At 40.2% G+C, this 19,381-nt stretch overlaps 1 protein-coding gene across 3 annotated transcripts in view; it reads right to left on the minus strand.

Annotated features, from left to right (window-relative positions):
• Positions 1-19,381, minus strand: part of WDR48 (WD repeat domain 48) — a 46,782-nt gene that overhangs the window by 6,075 nt on the left and 21,326 nt on the right. For all 3 annotated transcript variants that reach the window (XM_011953287.1, XM_011953289.1, XM_011953288.1), the window contains 9 exons: positions 15,240-15,464; positions 13,031-13,105; positions 12,008-12,110; positions 10,755-10,852; positions 6,317-6,424; positions 5,829-5,925; positions 5,265-5,360; positions 2,341-2,446; positions 1,250-1,337 (listed from right to left, as the gene is read on the minus strand). In XM_011953287.1, coding sequence (XP_011808677.1) covers positions 1,250-1,337; positions 2,341-2,446; positions 5,265-5,360; positions 5,829-5,925; positions 6,317-6,424; positions 10,755-10,852; positions 12,008-12,110; positions 13,031-13,105; positions 15,240-15,464 — 996 coding nt within the window. The remainder of the gene's footprint in view (positions 1-1,249; positions 1,338-2,340; positions 2,447-5,264; positions 5,361-5,828; positions 5,926-6,316; positions 6,425-10,754; positions 10,853-12,007; positions 12,111-13,030; positions 13,106-15,239; positions 15,465-19,381) is intronic.

The following is a 19,381-nucleotide window of genomic DNA, read 5'->3' on the forward strand; positions in this document are numbered from 1 at the left end:
CTTCACACCAAACAGAAGAATAAATTCTAATAGATTAGAGAGCTAGACATAAGTATCATAAAAGAACTAGAAGAGAATATAGGAGAATATCTGTGTTACTTTGGAGTAGGAAATACCTAAACAAGACATGAAACTGAGAGCCATCAAGGATCAATTTGATTATATAAAAAGTAAAACTTTTCACCTGGCAAAAGACAGCAGGAACAAAGTGAAAATTTAATTGAGAGACACAGATAATAGTTAAAGGGTAAATATTCAATATAAAGAACCACCCCATAAATCAGTAAGAAAAATGACCCAATAGAAAAACAGATAAAGAATACAAACAGGTAATTCACAGAAGAAAAACAAATGGCCAATATGAAAAGATGCTTAACCTCACTATTAATTTGTTTTTAATCCACATAAAAATAATGAGATACTGTTTGCCTATTTTTTAGCAAAGATTAAAAGTATCCAGTGTTGGTGCAGGTGTGGGGAAATGGGCACTCATACACTGTTGGTGAGAATGTAAACTAGTACAGCCTTTGTGAGGGCAATTTGGCAGTATCTATCAAAATTTAAAATGTGCATACCCTTGGATCCAGCAATTCCACTTCTAGGAATTTATCCTAAAAAGTACACAAAGATATATGTACAAGGATGTTCACTGCAGCACTGTTTGTAATAGAAAACATTGGAAACAACCTAAATGTCCATTAATAGGGGACTGATTAAATAAATTATGGTACATTTATACAGTAGAATCTTACACAGTCATTAAAAAGGAATGATTCACATGTACAGACATGAAAAGATGTCCACGATACCTTTTTTTAGGTGAAAAAAAGTTGCAGAACAGTATGTATAAGAGATTTTGTGCAAAACAAAATGAACTGTAGACACATCTATGTACACAAATATATGCTTGTATAGAAAGAAAAAAGTACCGAAGGCTATGCATTAATTTATTATGCATGGGAGGAAGGATAGGGAGTGAATGGGCAAGAATGAATGCTTGTGGAAGAGATGAGGGCTTCATTCATTTATTATTTTATTGAATAAGCATATATATAAAAACCAACAAAGCTAGATATATAAATAATTATCAGTACTACTTCTGCAACTTTGGAACTGCAAGGAAGCAGATGGGGATTCCACTTGGGAGTCTAGCTTTTAGTAAGGTTTAAGATTATACTGTCTAAAGCAGTTCTTAATTTCATGAGTTGCAAAAAAATAAAATAGCCAAGTGGGAGTGGAGGATACTTACATCCACAGTGATGTCAATTACCCATTGTGGCACTGTCTCATTAAGAAGCATCGACTCAGTCTCACCCCCAGAATCTCGGCAGAGCAGCCTAAACACAAGCCATCAAGTAGTAAGTAACCCAACAAGCACAGATGTCAAAATCACTGTCAACAAATATTAGAGGGAGGAACCCTCATGGTTTTCATGTAGGCTAACCCCCACTTGACAGCTGAGGAAATAAAGTACAGCCTGGAAGAATGACTCACTCAGCTAAAAAGGACAGCAGGCCCTAAAACTCAGGCCCCCAGATTCCAAGGCCAGGCATACACTATAGCTGCTATAGCATCACCAAGGAGTCCTTGGGTGATGATAGGAAACCTGGGTGCAAGCAAAGCACTCAGTAAATGTCCCCAGCTAGTGCCACAGTGCATGGCACAGACTTTCACATGCAGTAGAAGTCAGAATATTTCTGGTAACCACTCAGGAAACTATCAGAAAGATAATCCTGCATTCAAGAATAAGACAAGCATGTCTTATTCTTTCTTTCTTCTGGCAACTATAGATTAGTAAGCTCTCACCCTGGCTCTACCAGGACCTTGCTGGCAACCTGGAGGTGAACCAGTCCAGCCCTTCCCTGAAGGGCCCCACATGTAACTGTCTGGCACCCCAGGCAATGTCAGTGTCAGCCTCAACAGTTCCCAGGGGCAGCCCAGCTCATCTTGGCTAGACCAGCCTAAGGAAAGTAATGTACTCTGAAGCTCTTCTGTGGGCAGGGAATTCTAGTGGTATCATCTCATCTGTTGCTTGACCCTTGCAGTCACACAGGCAAAGTGAAGAAAAGTGAAAATTTCCTACGGAAACCAATAGAGAAGCTGCTTCGAGGCAAAGTATTCTACCTCATTCTAACAGTAGAGGTTCTCCTCCCAATTGGAATGTGGTCTAACAGCAGCAGACATTTCACTATCTCATGGACATGGGATGCTTCCAATCCTTGGCATCCCTAGAATTTAATAATAAACTATTTCTAGTATCAAAATATTGAGTTTGAGTCGACACTTCTTAGCAAATGGGATACCTTCTCAGGCAGAACCTCTAGTCTTTCTTACCCATACCTGAACAGTGTGCGACCTCCAGCTTCACCAAAGATCACAGGTGTGTGGGGGGGCACTTGAAAATATCCATTTCCCTTCTGCACGCGGTTCTCCTGCTCCCCATTTACTAGGAAAAGATGCAGGTGGTGGTAATATCAGAGTTAGTGCTAAAAACAGATTCTAAACATTTTACTCCCATAAGCTTCAAACACTGCAAGATCAAATGTCCTCTAAGTCCACCAGAGTTAGAAATAAAGGTTAAAAACAAAAGTTAAATTTCTGAAAATAAGAAACACAGCAACCTGTGGTATATTTAATGCAAAAAATGACTGTATTTTCAAGGATTTTAATAAAAGAGGAGATTAATGTTTGAGATTCAGAACAAAAACATAACCAGCTACTTCAGCCACAAGGAAGTCTAGGACAGCCTGTATATAAATGATGATCTAGGGTTTTTTTTTTTTTTTGTAGAACACCAAGCTCAGAAAAATTTCTTGAGGGAAAAAAATTACATTTAATGGCAGCCATGACTAATGACAGAAGCATTTGTGAAAAAGTCCTCAAGGAGTCCACAATTTTGCTTTTATTGTTCTCTGCAGATTTCCTTTCCATTGTTGTTTTTTCTTTGAGACAGGGTCTCATTCTGTTGCCCAGGCTGGAGTGCAGTGGCGTGATCAAAGCTCATTGCAGCCTCAACCTCTCCTGGCTCAAGTGATCCTCCCACCTCAGCCTCCTGAGTAGCTGGAACTATAGGAACACACCACCACAGCCAGCTAATTGTTTACATTTCTTGTAGGGACAGGGTCTTGCTATATTGCCCAGCATGGTTTCAAACTCCTGGGTTCAAGGCTGCTTGGCAGAGCAGCCTAAACATAAGCCATCAAGTAGCAAGTAACCCAACAAGCACAGATGTCAAAATCACTGTCAACAAATATTAGAGGCCTCCCAAAGCACTGGGATTACAGGTGTGAGGCCACCACGCCTAGCTACATTCTGCTTTCTTTATAAACTTTTGACCCAGCACAGGTGACACCAACTCAAGTGGCCAATTCATTCATGACACTTTCCTCATTAAACTGGAAGGAAGCATCTGACCCCCGGAAATCCTATTGCATTTGTGGAACCTCTCTCCTAGCACCCAACTCTTCTATCTCAGAGTGCTTTCCATAAGTAACTCTGCCATACCAGAACATCAGCTCCTGAAGGACCGGGACCATACCCATGTGTCTTTAGCACCCCCACCTGAAACTTGGTAAGGGCTTCTGAATAGTAGAGCCGCTCACCATCTGAACAACTCCAGAGTGTCCACTGAGTATATGCTGCAGGTGCTGTGGTCTGAGCTCTGGATGAGGTAGCCGTGCCCTGCCCTGCCTTCCCTGTGCAGTCTGATGTTAAGGATGACGTGGTTTCTGGTGATGTCTTCCTTATACTCCTCACCCAAAGCCTAGATCCAAGGGGTGCATGACTATACCACTGTTTTGATAACTTAATCCTTTTTTTTTTTTTGAGACGGAGTCCCGCTCTGTCACCCAGGCTGGAGTGCAGTGGCCGGATCTCAGCTCACTGCAAGCTCCGCCTCCCGGGTTCCCGCCATTCTCCTGCCTCAGCCTCCCGAGCAGCTGGGACCACAGGCACCCGCCACCCCGCCCAGCTAGTTTTTTGTATTTTTTTAGTAGAGACGGGGTTTCACCGTGTTAGCCAGGATGGTCTCGATCTCCTGACCTCGCGATCCGCCCGTCTCGGCCTCCCAAAGTGCTGGGATTACAGGCTTAAGCCACCGTGCCTGGCCGATAACTTAATCCTTATTGCTTATTTGGGTCACTGAAAGTATCCCATCGAACTGGAAATGATCTGCCCACAGCAGATCACTTAACACAGCTGTTAAGCAGCAGAGCCCACCCCAGAACCTAGCTTTCTTGACCCTCTGTGGAAAGATTTTTCCATCAGTTTCTTTGACTCAAAGTCCACGGTACAATTCCGACAGGGATCAAAGTGTGTTAGGTGATGTAAAAGAAAAGCTACCATGGGTGGGACAACAGCACCCTCTCTCTGACAGGAACATCAGAAGACTGGTTTTCAAGGAAGTATGTCATCCTCATGTGAGAGATTTAAATTCCACGTATCATTATGGGTGAATGTGACGGCCAGAATAAAGTCCCTGGCAGGAGGTACTCGCCATTGTTGCTCACTCCTGGTGGCCAGCAGAGAATCTCCAGAGGAGTAAGCCTCCGTTGATGGGACTCAATGATTCCTCAACCAGCTGTAGGTTACACATGAGGATGTGAAATTCTAAGTTCTTGTTTCCCCTTCCTTTGATCAAACTGAGTCAAATGCATATATTCCAAACATTCCAAAAGTCCTCTGCTGCTCAGAGGACTTTACTGCCACTGCCTATGGCACACACACCTTTCAGATGTCCTCAATGACATTAATTCTTTACACATGCTTGAGCATATGCCCTGTCACTTCTGAGATGGAATTTGACTTTTTTTGGAAACAGAGTCAAAATCAGGTAGGCCATGAGACTAGCAAATACCAACATTTCAGCCCAACATGAAGAGTGACTATGCAATGACAAACCTGGCTTTCTGATGCAGCTACCTACCTAGCTTTGGAGGTTAATCCAAAAGATCACAGGTATCTTGAAGAATATTTTGGAAATAAGTCTGTTAAGGTGCCTCATTTTAAAACGAAAGTCATCTGAATATAAATATAGGGTATTTTATTTATCTTGAGCAGTCTCACTAAAAGCCACATCATAAGGTGGTCTGCTCTTTTGGAATCTCAGTCTCAGTTAAGACTGGATGGATGTTCCTACTTTGAGATGTGGAAGGGCGGACAATAAATTGAGCACACCACAAATATTTTAGCAAACAGTTTAAGTAAGTACCTTTTAAGTAAGTACCTCTAACTTTTTATGCAACTATCTGAATATAAAAACTAACCATGGTTTACTTCATTTTCCTCTTCATCCATTGGATTCACATGTGTTCTAGGCCAATATTCCAGGAGTGCTTGGAGTAAAAGTCCTCCTAAATTCACTGCCAAGAAGTTAATTAAAAAGAGATAAAATGGAAAAGAGAGTTAATTGGCTTTAACCTAAAAAGAGAATAAAAATTCTAAGTTTGTACATATTCTGATGTTAAATTCTTAACCCAATGCCAATGATGTCTAAAATCAAGACTGTAGTCATTTTGCCAATTCTGCTAAAATTTTATCTTAGAACGTTTAAAGCAATGATGATATGGAGCAAAGAGATATTCTACATGGTTGCTCAGATATAGCTATTATTTAAAAACAAAAATGAGAATCAGATTCTTTAAAGGGCTATTTCCATATGAAGTTACTAAAATGATTTGTATACATCAGGTATTTGCACATACCACATTTTTAGGACATAGTCAACAAAATATAGAGAACTTTTACAAAGATAAGTACTTAGCAAAAAACAGCTCATATTCGTCTTCTCTTTAGAAGGGAGGAGAAAAATGAAGGACACTTAAACTCACATTTTGGATCTGACCCATCAGGGCTGCTGAAACCAGCATCTTTTGCAGAAACCCAGGCAGCAAAACAGTCACTTTCATCCAAAGTAATAGTTAACATCTATCAAAAGAAAAAACTTAGTGGCATTCTATTTGAATATATTCTCCAAATAAGTCTCTAAACCTTCATTTGTTTGTACTATTTCATTAAAGTGCTAAGTCATAAATTCAGGAACCAAAATGTGTTTTATGTGATTCAATGCAACTACACAATTTAGTTTCCTGGGATACCAAAGGCATTCTGTAACTTTCTAATTTTTAAAAAAATTTTTTTTTGTTTTTTTAAAATTTTGTTTCCTTTTTTATTCCGTTTTGCATTTTGTAAGTTTTAACACAGATTTTTTTTTTCTTTCACGCTTAAAAACACAGGACTCTGTAACTAATAATAATTATGAGCTATAATGAAAATCTTCAATTATCCCAAATTATACAAGTATCAACTGCTAACTTACCCCTGTTTTTAAGTCTACTGAGAACCAATTTGGCACATACACCATTTTAAATCTCTTCTTAATTTCATCTTCAAAATCCACTTTGCCCAGATCTTCAACTTTACATGCCTATACATCAAAAGAAAGTATAATAATCAATATTAAGTGGTGAATTCACTTGATTCTGACTTTGCTATTCAAAATTTTACACATTTTCACATGTCTTAACAGTCTAAAATACATTTCAAAAAGAATGTGGTCCTTTTTTAAAATAACAATCTGCTGCTATAAAAATTTTAAATTAAAAAAGCACAAATTATTATTTGGGAAGAAACTGTAATTTAATTGTGCTGATACTGATATAATATACCACCTCATCTTAACAGCAACATGGCTCTTTCGAGGGTCCCAGTTGTCGGCCATCTTCTCAAAGGCGGACTGCTTATTTTCCCACATCCCATTGTTCCTTGATGCTACATGGAGACCATTACTCCATCATCTCCATGTAAAAACTTACTTCTCTGAGGCCCATGTCATTTAGCAGCAGTAAACTGTACACCTTTCCTTCACTGCCATCTAGCAACCTGCCACTCTCCCTCATTTACTGGAGACTTGAGCCCTGGGCTCACTGTCTCACAGTCCATCTCAATTAAATCTCTCTTCTACCTTTGACCTTGCCACCTTCCCCATTACCCTCAGCACGTGATTCTGACTTCTTTTTCTTAAAACAAAGAAAAGCCTTGACAGAATCTCCTTAACTTTCTCTATCATTCTCCCTGGTGCAAGGAAAACGGTATCCCTTCTGACTGTGCTCCAGTCCCCCTCACCTCTTGCTTCTTGGGATGACCTTGTATTGTCATCTACCCATGAATGTCTCTACTGGCTTCTCCCCAGGAGCAATGAAATATGCTCAAATTTCTTACATCTGAAAAATACCCAAATACCCAAACAAAACCAAACAAAATCAAAAGCTTCCTTTGGCCCTCTGACTCCTACCTCTTCTCCAGCTTCTGTCTCTTCCTGCCTACCCCTCCAATCAAATTTCTTCAAAGATTATCCAGTCAAATTTTCTGTTTCTTCACCTTCAAATCACTACTCAACGCACTCTATCTGGCTTTCGCCCTTAAGACTCTAACCAGAAGCCACCCTCTTTATTTAAATCCATGTGCATGTTACAGTCACATCTTAAATCAACTCACAGCAGGTTAATGCCACTAACCACAAGCTCCTTCCTGAAATACTCAATTTGTTCTTGAGCTGCCATTGGCTCTTGGTTTTCTTACTCCCCCACAATATACTATTGTGGCTTCCTCTTTTCCCAACATCCCTGAAAACCTGATGACTTAGTTTCTTCTCAGTCTACATATGTCCCTTGGAAACTCTGACATTTCCTATGACATCAACTTTAATCCACAAGCTGATGACTGCTGAGCCTTTTACTCCAGCTCAGTTCTTTAACTGTGCTTGAGACTGTACAGCTGTCTGCCCAACATACATCTCTATTCAGATATCCCACAGAAACTCAAATTCAACATCTTTCTCAGCATATCCTTTTCTCCTGATATCCCGTTTTTCATCTTACATTCCCTACATCACTTCTATTCAACAAACTGTCCAATCAAGAAACCTGGGACTCATTCTTGCTTCTTCCTTTCCTCATACTCCTTTCATTAAAGTATCACTCCTGTGGCCAGGCATGGTGGCTCACACCTGTAATCTCAGCACTTTGGGAGGCCAAGGCGGGTGGATCATGAGGTTAGGAGATTGAGACCATCCTGGCCAACATGGTGAAACCCTGTTTCTACTAAAAACACAAAAATTAGCCTGATGTGGTGGCGCATGCCTGTAGTCCCAGCTACTCAGGAGGCTGAGGCAGGAGAATTGCTCCAACCAGGGAGTCGGAGGTTGCAGTGAGCCAAGATAGCACCACTGCACTCCAGCCTGGGCAACAGAGTGAGACTACGTATCAAAAAAAAAAAAAAAAAAACAAGTTATCACTCTTGTTCACAGGCCTAAATATTTTCCTATTCTATTTTTTCCATCTCCCTTGTTCCCACCCTAGTCTAGACAAATACCACCTTTCACCTGTATTAGTGCAACAGCCTCCTATTATGTACCAGACACTGTGCTTCTCAACATCACCAACAATAGGCACCCTCGACATTTTAGGAATGAAGAAACCATTTTAGAGATGTTCCCTAGCATATTCCCTAGGTCACTTGGTGAGTACTTGGCAGAGCCAAGGTTAAAATGCAGTTCTGTCCAACCCACAAGCCAATGTTCCTAAAAAACTCCTGACTGTCCCACACTATTCAGCCATGTCTATTACACCAGATCATTTGACATCAAAACTTCAAGGTCTGGATATGGGAAGCTGCTAGGTACATAGAAATGCCTATCATGATGTGTGCTAGCCCCATCTAAGTAGAAGGACCTCCCATTCAGACAGCAGGACTCAACTCAGGCCTCGGTTAACCAGACCAAGAGTGGGCAACAGACCCATATACAGAAAACCTGATAGGTCAACTCTCAAAGAGTAGCTGGCCTGATCAGATTCTCTTGGGTATTCTGGAGATAATTACGTCCTGGGCAGCATGAGGTGAAGTCTAGCCACAGGACAGAGTTAGGGACTCATTTGTGGTAGAGTATCAAAGTGAAGAATCAAGAATTCCTGCTGCTCAGTTCCTTAGGGCTGTTCTGGATCCTCCCAGTCCCCCAAGGGAACCCTCTCTGAAATCAACATGAGTTTCTACCCCGACCCCCAACAGGCATCTCTCTATTGTAAAGAAAAACTAATCAGATTTTTGAAGCTTGCTGCAACTAAACTTTCTACTCAAAGAACTAAAGCCTCTCATTCTGAAGCAATGCTCACCAAACAACTGTTTCATAACGGACTTCCCACATAGATGTCCCACCGGGAGGAAAACCGGTAGTCAAGTCAAGGTTTCTGTTCAGAGACAGTCCCTTTTTCCTACCAAGAAACTTGCCTGTCTTATTCTTTAGATCATTAAGTAAGTGAATCTCTTTTCTTTATAACCAGGAGCTTAACCAAAATACCAGCTCTTTTCAATTCTTCCTTTATAATATGCTCAACATCTGTCTCGCCCTTTATTTTTATTTATTTATTTATTTAACCTTTCCTATGGTGCTCATGTCTCTTCCTTTAGATCTCTAATCATGATGTCTTCCAGCTTTTAGTCTCCCATTACATACACTAACTACTACTGCTCTCAACATGAGATTTTCCTGCTCTAAAATTATCTAAGGTTCTTCTGGGAGTACAAAATAAAGGCCAACTTTGGATCCTGCAGCTTAAGACTCTTTGGGAAATAACCTATATGTCATTTTTCAACCTTACACCCCCTATTACTTCCTTATATTTACTCTGGTCTCCAAATAAACAAAATTGCTCACCTTGCCCCAAATAAGCACATACCACCCTTCTTCTGTGCCTCTGCCATTCATTTCCTTTTCCTGAAATGCTCTTCCTCCTACCCCCATTATCCATCTACTAGAAACTTTTAAGTCCCTGTTCAAGTGATTTCTCCACCACAAAGCTCTCCTGACTTCCCTCATCCATAAGCTATCCTGAAATCTGTTCCTTATCTATAAGGTTTTCCCATTCCACTTGTCCCTCCTACCAAAGGGGATCAAAGTAAAGACTTTTTCATCATTTATGACCCTTAAGCATGGTTCTTTGCACATGATAGTCACTCAATCTAAGAAATATCTGTTGAACAAATGAACAAGTATACCAACAACACTAAGAGATTGGTCAGAATGATAAAAATAGACTAACTTTTTAATCTGCCTACAAACACTTCAGTGCTATCTGGAATGTGATTGAATAGCTTCATACATTTCAACTGTCCCACAGGGAGTTATTGTAACACGACCCAGAGTTGTAACTAATGCTCATAGTGATGTCTATAAATCCTAAGAAACAGCCAACCTTATTTTGTGCACTCCAGTGTGTCTCGTCTAGGGTGATTTTACACCATTCTTCCTCCCTCCAAACATCTGGCAACATGTGGAGACACCTGTGGTTGCCACACCTCGGGGGAGGGAGGGGTATTACTGGCAACTAGTGGGTAGAGGCTAGAGAGGTTCTAAACATCCTACAATGCAGGGAATAGCCCCCTACCTGCCCCCTCCCCCCACCAAATAATTATCTGGCTTAAGATGTCAATAGTCACAAGGATGAGACTTTTAAGGTAAGGCAGCATATAAGATTGTCTGCAATACACTAACCAGAGAAAATGATTCCATTTAAACAGTTTATTTACTTAAAAAGATGAACTATGACCTTATCTGATATTCACATAAGAAAGTATACACCACCCCATAAAGTATTACTGCAATTACATCTTAATTTATATTATCTTATCACATACAAAAAATAAAAAATAAAGGGATACACAATCTAACAACCTATATTTAACCCAAAAAAGATACTCACCTTCAATACATCCCAATATGCCACATTATTATTGGTATCTTTGGTTAATATATGTCTCTTATCATTAAGAATGTGGCATTGAATAATACTAGCACCTCCTAATGGGGAAAAAAAAAAAAACCACACAATTGGTAAAACAATCCTCCTACATTTAAATTCACAGTGTGGTAACAATCGTTAACTGGTATGTAACAGGAACACAAACTGTACTAGCTACCAGAAAGGAAAAGACAAACCAAAAGACTATATGATTATATCTAAAGCAATTCAAGGGCCATAAATTATTTATGTCCATTTTGAATGTTTATAATTCAAAGAAAAACTGTCTGATTTTAATAATACATTATGGATTAAACGATTCTTCATGTCAAGGGGGTACTAGTGGAAAATTGTTGAGAGACAACAGCTTTATCCACTGGGAAAAGTCAAAATGATGACAGGAAGTCTCTGCATTAGTCTCATTTTGCAATAACTTTTGCTTCCCATCTTTTGCTTCCTGAATGAATATTCTAAAGGTTTAACAGCATGAACAAATGAACGTGACACACAAAATTCTAATCCCAAACTCTGACATTAAACATACGCTGCTTTTTTGCCATAATCAGCTGCAGCATGTAGAATTTGAGGATTATATCTGTCCTTTTCTGCCTCATACCTAAGTACAATATTAAATCCTATATATTTTACAAAGTGGCTACTGGTTTTATCATGACTATTCTCATGTTAGGCAAATAAACTGACTCAAGAAAGTCCACTTTAAAAGTCACTAACAGCATTTTTTAAAATAACTTTTTCTGGCTGGGCGTGGTGGCTCACGCCCATAATCCCAATACTTTGGGAGGCTGAGGCAGGCAGATCATTTGAGGTCAGGAGTTCGAGACCAGCCTGGCCAACAAGATGAAACCCCATCTCTACTAAAAATATACAAAGTAGCTGGGCGTGGTGGCTCACACCTGTAATCGCAACTGCTTGGGAGGATGAGGCAAGATAATGGCTTGAACCCAGGAGGCAGGGGTTGTAGTGAGCCGAGATCCCATCACTGCAGTCCAGCCTGGGCAACAGAGCAAGACTCCATCTCAAAAAAAAAAAAAAACCAAAAAAACTCTTTTTCTTATATTAAAAATAAACCAATGTATTATCTTTTGTTTACATCAGAATTATATTTAAAGCAAGGTCACTGTCTTCATTTTTGTCAATCTCTAAGTAACCACTGCTAACTTCAATAAAGGGTACAGTACCTTCCATTTTCTTACCTTTAATAACCTGGTCAGGTTGTGTACAAAGAGGTGTTATAGGATTTGTACAGTCATTGTCATAATCTCCAGAGGCTCTAAAATTATGAATTCCCTTCAAAGTCTAAAATAACAAAATTTATTATTGGATCATTTTACGCTCTACAAGCTTTGCCAGCCTGTTTAAAGTGGCAAGAAAAATAAAGTCAAAAAACAAATAAGAAAACCTCAACAATCATTACATCAACCGAAAAATATCTGATCACAATACAATTATCTATCATCGTTTAAAAAGAAACAAATATTAAGAAGGGAATATTGTCTTTGGGAGAGAAAACTATGCACGAAAGGAGGAGTACTCTTCCAGGTAAAATTATGTTGGTCATAAATTGGCATGGTGAAATTAACACAAGATAAACAACATTTAAAAATAAGTACACAGAAAGAACACTTGACCTGCATGTCAATAGGAATAAATGCAAACACTTTCTCTTTTGTTACCTACAGATAGTGTGGTAAGCAAGAAAACTTAAGTCTTTTAATTAAGATTTACGAATTAACAGTGAGCTTTGGATGACTTCTGTTTATCCTCTATTTCTATCCCTGTTCTTCATGCTATGAGGAAAAAGAAAACTAATTTGAAAGCACAATTTTCTGCTTTCTCTTATGTTTAAACAAATTTGAATCCTGGTGAGTTTCCCTGCCTTGTTGGTACTTGGGCTGCCTATCTTCAAATATAGCTTCATGAGGTCAGAGGATGTACTAAGACTTACTGGTTTTATCAAGCAACTGTGTCTATTCTAAGGACATGGAACAAGTATCTTGGCTCCGGACAAAGAAGTCAGAATAGTCATTTTGATTATTATCTTAATTTTAGTATGATCTTTAGGATTCTACCTGCATTCACAGGGCTTTCAGGTTTTTGCCCCTGCCCAAAAGCATGCTAGAGTTAGGGCCACACTGAGCATTTGCAACCAGTGTCTACAGGTCTGTGATAACAAAATACATGTTTATAAACCTTTGCCAGGTTAATGGCTCACTTACCCATTTATTTACTGTAGACTTAGTTGTTGCAACCCAAATTGCAGGAGGAGGATCAGCTGATCTATCAAGCTCCATCTGAAAACAAAGCACAAAAATATTGCTTTGTGGAATGTCAACTCTTCTGACCTGCCAGGACTAGATACATTATTAATATCAACTCCTTCATTCAACAACTGTGTGTGACTATACCTGGACATGTGTGAAAAACTAAGGATGTACAGAAAAATGAGTCTTTTTCTTTGCTAAATAAATTCACAGCCCTATAAAAGTGTAATGGGTAATTTCTCACCTAAAACAGTGGCTAATAATTTTAAGTGTGGTCAATTTGAGGGACTTGAATGGATACAGTCAAAAGGATGCCTTTCCATAATTTTTTCTTTTTGTTACTCCAGTTTTTACGTTCTTTTTTTAATAACAAGGAAATAAATTTCTTTTTACTTTGAAAATGTCTGAAGTAAAAAACATCCTAACAACATAGTAAAAGTGAAAATAACCCTTGCCTAAGGATGGGACGCCTAGGAATAGCTTACTGTCTATTCTTCTGTATGTAAAATACTGCACATATAAGAATATGTTTATGTGCATGTATATATTACACAAGTGGAATCATTCTACATTCATCCACTATTCTTCCCACATCAGGAAACTGCAGGTTTGCAGTGGTGGGGACAGGGAAGGACTCCTAGCTAGCAACAATCCTCCTCAGTTAAGATGATATTCCTCATAACATATAATTATGTTTGTGCCAAATTCTTTCAGTCTTTTCCCCACAGCCAAGATCCTGGCAAGAGATCCAGGCAGCCATAGAACTCATAATGCAGAGTGTTTCTCCTCCAAGCTTGTCTCCCCATCAGCCTGCTGCCTGCACACATGTTGTATATGTATGATTATTAATTCAGTTCTGACTCTTTGCTTCTCTAAAGGATTACTGGTTTGGTCCATCAGGATATGCCATCTATTTTAAAGAACTGTACTTGGCCAGTTTTGTTTGAGCTCTTAGACTGCAGACATCCTCCCAACCTTCACATTTGACCTCCATTCCTCTTTTCAGCCCTTCCTCCTACACAGCGGTCTGAGGTTTCAGATGTCACTTAGTTTCGCAGAGAATGGGTATCTGCAGTTCTGTTTCTCATTTTCCTTTTAGGTGATTTCTGAGAAAAGGGAGTACTAGTATTTTTCTGCCTTCATCTTAAAATTTGGAAACTTCCGGCTGGGTGTGGTGGCTCATGCCTGTAATCCCAGCACTTTGGGAGGCCAAGGCGGGCGGATCATGAGGTCAGGAGATGGAGACCATCCTGGCTAACATGGTGAAACCCCGCCTCTACTGAAAAACAAAAAACAAAAAACAAAAAAAAAATTAGCTGGGCGTGGTGGCGGGCGCCTGGCAGGAGAATGGCCTGAACCCGGGAGGCGGAGCCTGCAGTGAGCCGAGATTGTGCCACTGCACTCCAGCCTGGGTGACAGAGCAAGGCTCTGTCTCAAAAAAAAAAAAAAAATTTGGAAACTTCCTCACAGTTGTTTTAATGTGAAATTCTGGGACTATCAGTGAGGTTGAACATGTCGACTGGCCATTTTTCAGTCTAGGCTTCACTTTCAGCAGGTGTCCATATGGATGGCCTCCAAAGACTTCCTCAAGAACCCTTTGACCCACATGACAGATCCTGATGGTCAGGGCTGCTCTGAGGCAGTGGTGGTTTGGAGTATGAAGCAGTCTGTTCCCTCTTCTCTTTGAGGAGAGTACTCTTTCACTTCCTTACTCCTAAGACCATGGACACATTTCCTGACCTTCCTCTGCTTTGTCATCTGCTCACAGATAACCTTAACTCCTCATATTTCTCCTCCTAAGGACTGCTCAGGAAAGCCAGGCAAGCTCAGGAGCAAGTATGAGACAATTTCACTACAATCCATCAGTGGGAGAGTCATGCACCAAGAAGTCACACTTTCTTCTACAGGTGACCTACAAAACTGTTTAAAAAAAAAAAAAAAGCAAAACACAAAACTGCCCCAGAGTATCTCATACCGACACTCTTCCATCCAGATAGATGCCTACTCTTCCTTGTCCTGTCAAGTTCTGCTCATGATGGAGTATCTTTTTTACAAACCACACCCCACCAGCAGTTGAGTCATGTTTTAATATAGCTTTTGCTGTATTTGACTAACACATGTAACAACCTTAATTATAAAACTAAAATATTAATATATGACATACCTTAAGAACTGGTGCTTTTTCTTCACAAATTAGCACCCGAATGTCAGGGTTTCTTAGGTCTGTACAATAAATCTTCCTGTCCCTTCCACCAGAATACACATGTGTGAAGGCATCATTGACTTGCAGCGCCCAAACACCTTCATCATGGACTCGGTATGTTGCTATACATCTCTGCTGGCCAAGGGACCAAAGGCGAATTGTACCATCAGAACTGCCAGAAAGGCACTACAAACAAAGAAAGGTAAAGTTAGAACTTGCCACAAAGTTCCTGCTTTCTTGTGCTTTGCTTTGCACCTGACTTCTCCCGAGTCCACATTGTCAAAGACACAACTCTAATAACCTGTGTTTCTGCCTCGGATAAAGGCTTGACAACCATGCACCACAGGCTAAAGTGACCTAATTCACTTAATTTGGGGAAAATTACTTATTTTTCCCAAATATGTAATTAGGGTAGTTTTGTTGATCAATTCACTAATCTGTAAGGAAAAGTTTCTTTTCTCCTCATCTCTTTTTCCTAAATAAGTAGTTATGGTTGTTTTGTTGATCAATTCACTCATGTAAATATGCCACGTTGTTGGTGGTAATTTTACATTTAGTCTATAGTTGCCAATAGGGAAAACGGATGGAAGAGAAACTAGATGAATGATACCTATTAATTATGCTTAGAGATACTCCAGCAGGAGAAATCACTGAGCAAGAACTGCCTTTGTCCTCTCTTCCTGGCCACTTGTTGATGTCTGGTCAATCCTGTAGACAAGCCCTATTTGCATAATCTACTAATAAGAGACATAGAGTCTGAAAGCAGTGGAAACGAAGGTAGTAGTCTGCACTAGGCCCATGGGTCTCAAAGTGTGGTCCCAGCAGCATCAGAGTCCCCTGGGAACTTGTTAAAATACAAATTATTGGGTCTCACTCAGAGCTAACAAGACAGAAACTCTGTTGGAACCCAGCAATTGGTGCTTTAACAGGCTCTCCAAGTGATTCTGATGTTCACTATGTTTGACAAACACTGCACTAGGCCAGCAAGCTTTTTGAAGCCCTGGGTTACACCGCTGTCTCATGGCTCTGGACTCCTGATGAGGCCAGGTCTCTTGGATTCTACTGACAGAAGTCAGAAACAAAATCTTGTCTCAGGCTTAGCATTTACTCTTTGTGCTGGACAATTTCCATATGAGGAGCCTCAGGTGAGTTAACAATGGCAATTCTGACAATTTCTGATGGCTCAAGAGAGTCAACTACATAGAAGCTGCTGGCATACAAATGAGGGCTGAGTACACTGTGAGTGTGGCGGAAAACAACTGAATTAGATACCCTGCATCCACACTCAGCATGTTACTGTGGTGACTTGCAGAAGAGAATAAATACTTGATTTCCTCGGGAAAAAGAATGGCCCGGAGGAAAAAGCAATTGCTGTTGCTGGAGTGTGAAGTTAAGTAAGCAAAGAGCTTCAAAGAAGGAAAGACAGTTGTGGTCATAGAGATTTGGAAGGTGCCCAAATACATGAGGCCTTCAGGAATAAAAATTTACTGGCCTGCCCCATGACTTTAAGGGCCCCTGAGAACTCCAAGCATGTTTAATTAAATGAACACATAATAGGAAACTCTCCCACAAGATGCCAGGAGCATCAGTAGTTTAATAACCTATTCCAGCTAGTTTACAAGGGAACCAAGAAACTAACCAATAAAGAAACTGTCAGCAGTAAGGTTAAAGCAAATCTGCAACATGTGTGAGAGAGAAATGTGTCAATCTGATGGCATAGGGGCCAAGGAGGGACTCCCCATTCCAGGAAGAGGTGTTATTCTGAGGTGGCAAACTTTCAGTAAAGCTTTGATCCCTCAGATCCTAGACTATGCATCTACAGAGTAAGGTCTGACAACTTAAAGAGGATAAGGAAAGTAAGATATGATGGGTTAGAAATCCTCGTGGCCTGGGGCAACTTGTAACAGGAAAGGATAAGTCCCAACTAAGGGTGCACAGTTGGAAGCAGATAAGGAAACACAGTTGTATCAATGCTGATATAGAATGCAAAGTAATCTCTGATGGTAGTTAGTATTCTAAGACTACAGAAAAGCAGGCCCCCCAACAAAACCACCACTTTAATCTATATTGTGAAAATGGCCATACTGCCCAAGGTAATTTATAGATTCAATGCCATCCCCATTAAGCTACTAATGACTTTCTTCACAGAATTGGAAAAAACTGCTTTAAAGTTCAACTGGAACCAAAAAAGACCCCACATTGCCAAGACAATCCTAAGCCAAAAGAACAAAGCTGGAGGCATCACACTACCTGACTTCAAACTACACTACAAAGCTACAGTAACCAAAACAGCATGGTTCTGGTACCAAAACAGAGATATAGACCAATGGAACAGAACAGAGCCCTCAGAAATAATACCACACATCCACAACCATCTGATCTTTGACAAACCTGACAAAAACAAGAAATGGGGAAAGGATTCCCTATTTAATAAATGGTGCTGGGAAAATTGGCTAGCCATATGTAGAAAGCTGAAACTGGATCCCTTCCTTACACCTTATACAAAAATTCAAGATGGATTAGAGACTTAAATGTTGGACCTAAAATCATAAAAACCCTAGAAGAAAACCTAGGTAATACCATTCAGGACATAGGCATGGGCAAGGACTTCATGTCTAAAACACCAAAAGCAATGGCAACAAAAGTCAAAATTGACAAATGGGATCTAATTAAACTAAAGAGCTTCTGCACAGCAAAAGAAACTATCATCAGAGTGAACAGGCAACCTACAGAATGGGAGAAAATTTTTGCAATCTACTCATCTGACAAAGGGCTAATATCCAGAACCTATAAAGAACTCAATCAAATTTACAAGAAACAAACAAACAACCCTATCAAAAAGTGGGCAAAGGATATGAACAGACACTTCTCAAAAAAAGACATTCATACATCATCACTCGCCATCAGAGAAATGCAAATCAAAACCACAATGAGATACCATCTCACACCAGTTAGAATGGCAATCATTAAAAAATCAGGAAACAACAGGTGCTGGAGAGGATGTGGAGAAATAGGAACACTTTTACACTGTTAGTGGGACTGTAAACTAGTTCAACCATTGTGGAAAACAGTGTGGCGATTCCTCAAGGATCTAGAACTAGAAATACCATTCGACCCAGCCATCCCATTACTGGGTATATACCCAAAGGATTAAGGCCGGGCGCGGTGGCTCAAGCCTGTAATCCCAGCACTTTGGGAGGCCGAGACGGGCGGATCACGAGGTCAGGAGATCGAGACCATCCTGGCTAACATGGTGAAACCCCGTCTCTACTAAAAATACAAAAAATTAGCCGGGCGAGGTGGCGGGCGCCTGTAGTCCCAGCTACTCGGGAGGCTGAGGCAGGAGAATGGCGGGAACCCGGGAGACGGAGCTTGTAGTGAGCCGAGATCGCACCACTGAACTCCAGCCTGGGCGACAGAGCGAGACTCCGTCTCAAAAAAAAAAAAAAAAAAAAAGGATTATAAGTCATGCTGCTATAAAGACACATGCACACGTATGTTTATTATGGCACTATTCATAATAGCAAAGACTTGGAATCAACTCAAATGTCCATCAGTGACAGACTGGATTAAGAAAATGTGGCACGTATACCCCATGGAATACTATGCAGCCATAAAAAAGGATAAGTTCGTGCCCTTTGTAGGGACATGGAAGCAGCTGGAAACCATCATTCCCAGCAAACTATCCCCAAATACCGCATGTTCTCACTCATAGGTGAGAACTGAACAATGAGATCACTTGGACACAGGAAGGGGATCATCACACACCGGGTCCTATTGTGGGGACGCGGGGAGTGGGGAGGGATAGCATTATGAGGTATACCTAATGTAGATGACGAGTTGATGGGTGCAGCACACCAACATGGCACATGTATACATATGTAACAAACCCGCACGTTGTGAACATGTACCCTAGAACTTAAATTTAAAAAAAAAAAAAAGTACAAAAATAGAAAAAAAAAAGTATTACGTTGGCCAACTTCTTTGCAGCATTTGGTAGTATGATTAAAGAACGTCCTGTTTTATAGGAATTCTAGTGCCTGAGATCTTGTAGGAGTTGGAGGAGTCATCAAAACATTTCCACTGCCTCCATCCTTCACTAG

This window comes from Colobus angolensis, unplaced genomic scaffold (assembly GCF_000951035.1).
Source record: "Colobus angolensis palliatus isolate OR3802 unplaced genomic scaffold, Cang.pa_1.0 Scaffold36, whole genome shotgun sequence".
Classification (NCBI taxonomy): Eukaryota; Metazoa; Chordata; class Mammalia; order Primates; family Cercopithecidae; genus Colobus; species Colobus angolensis.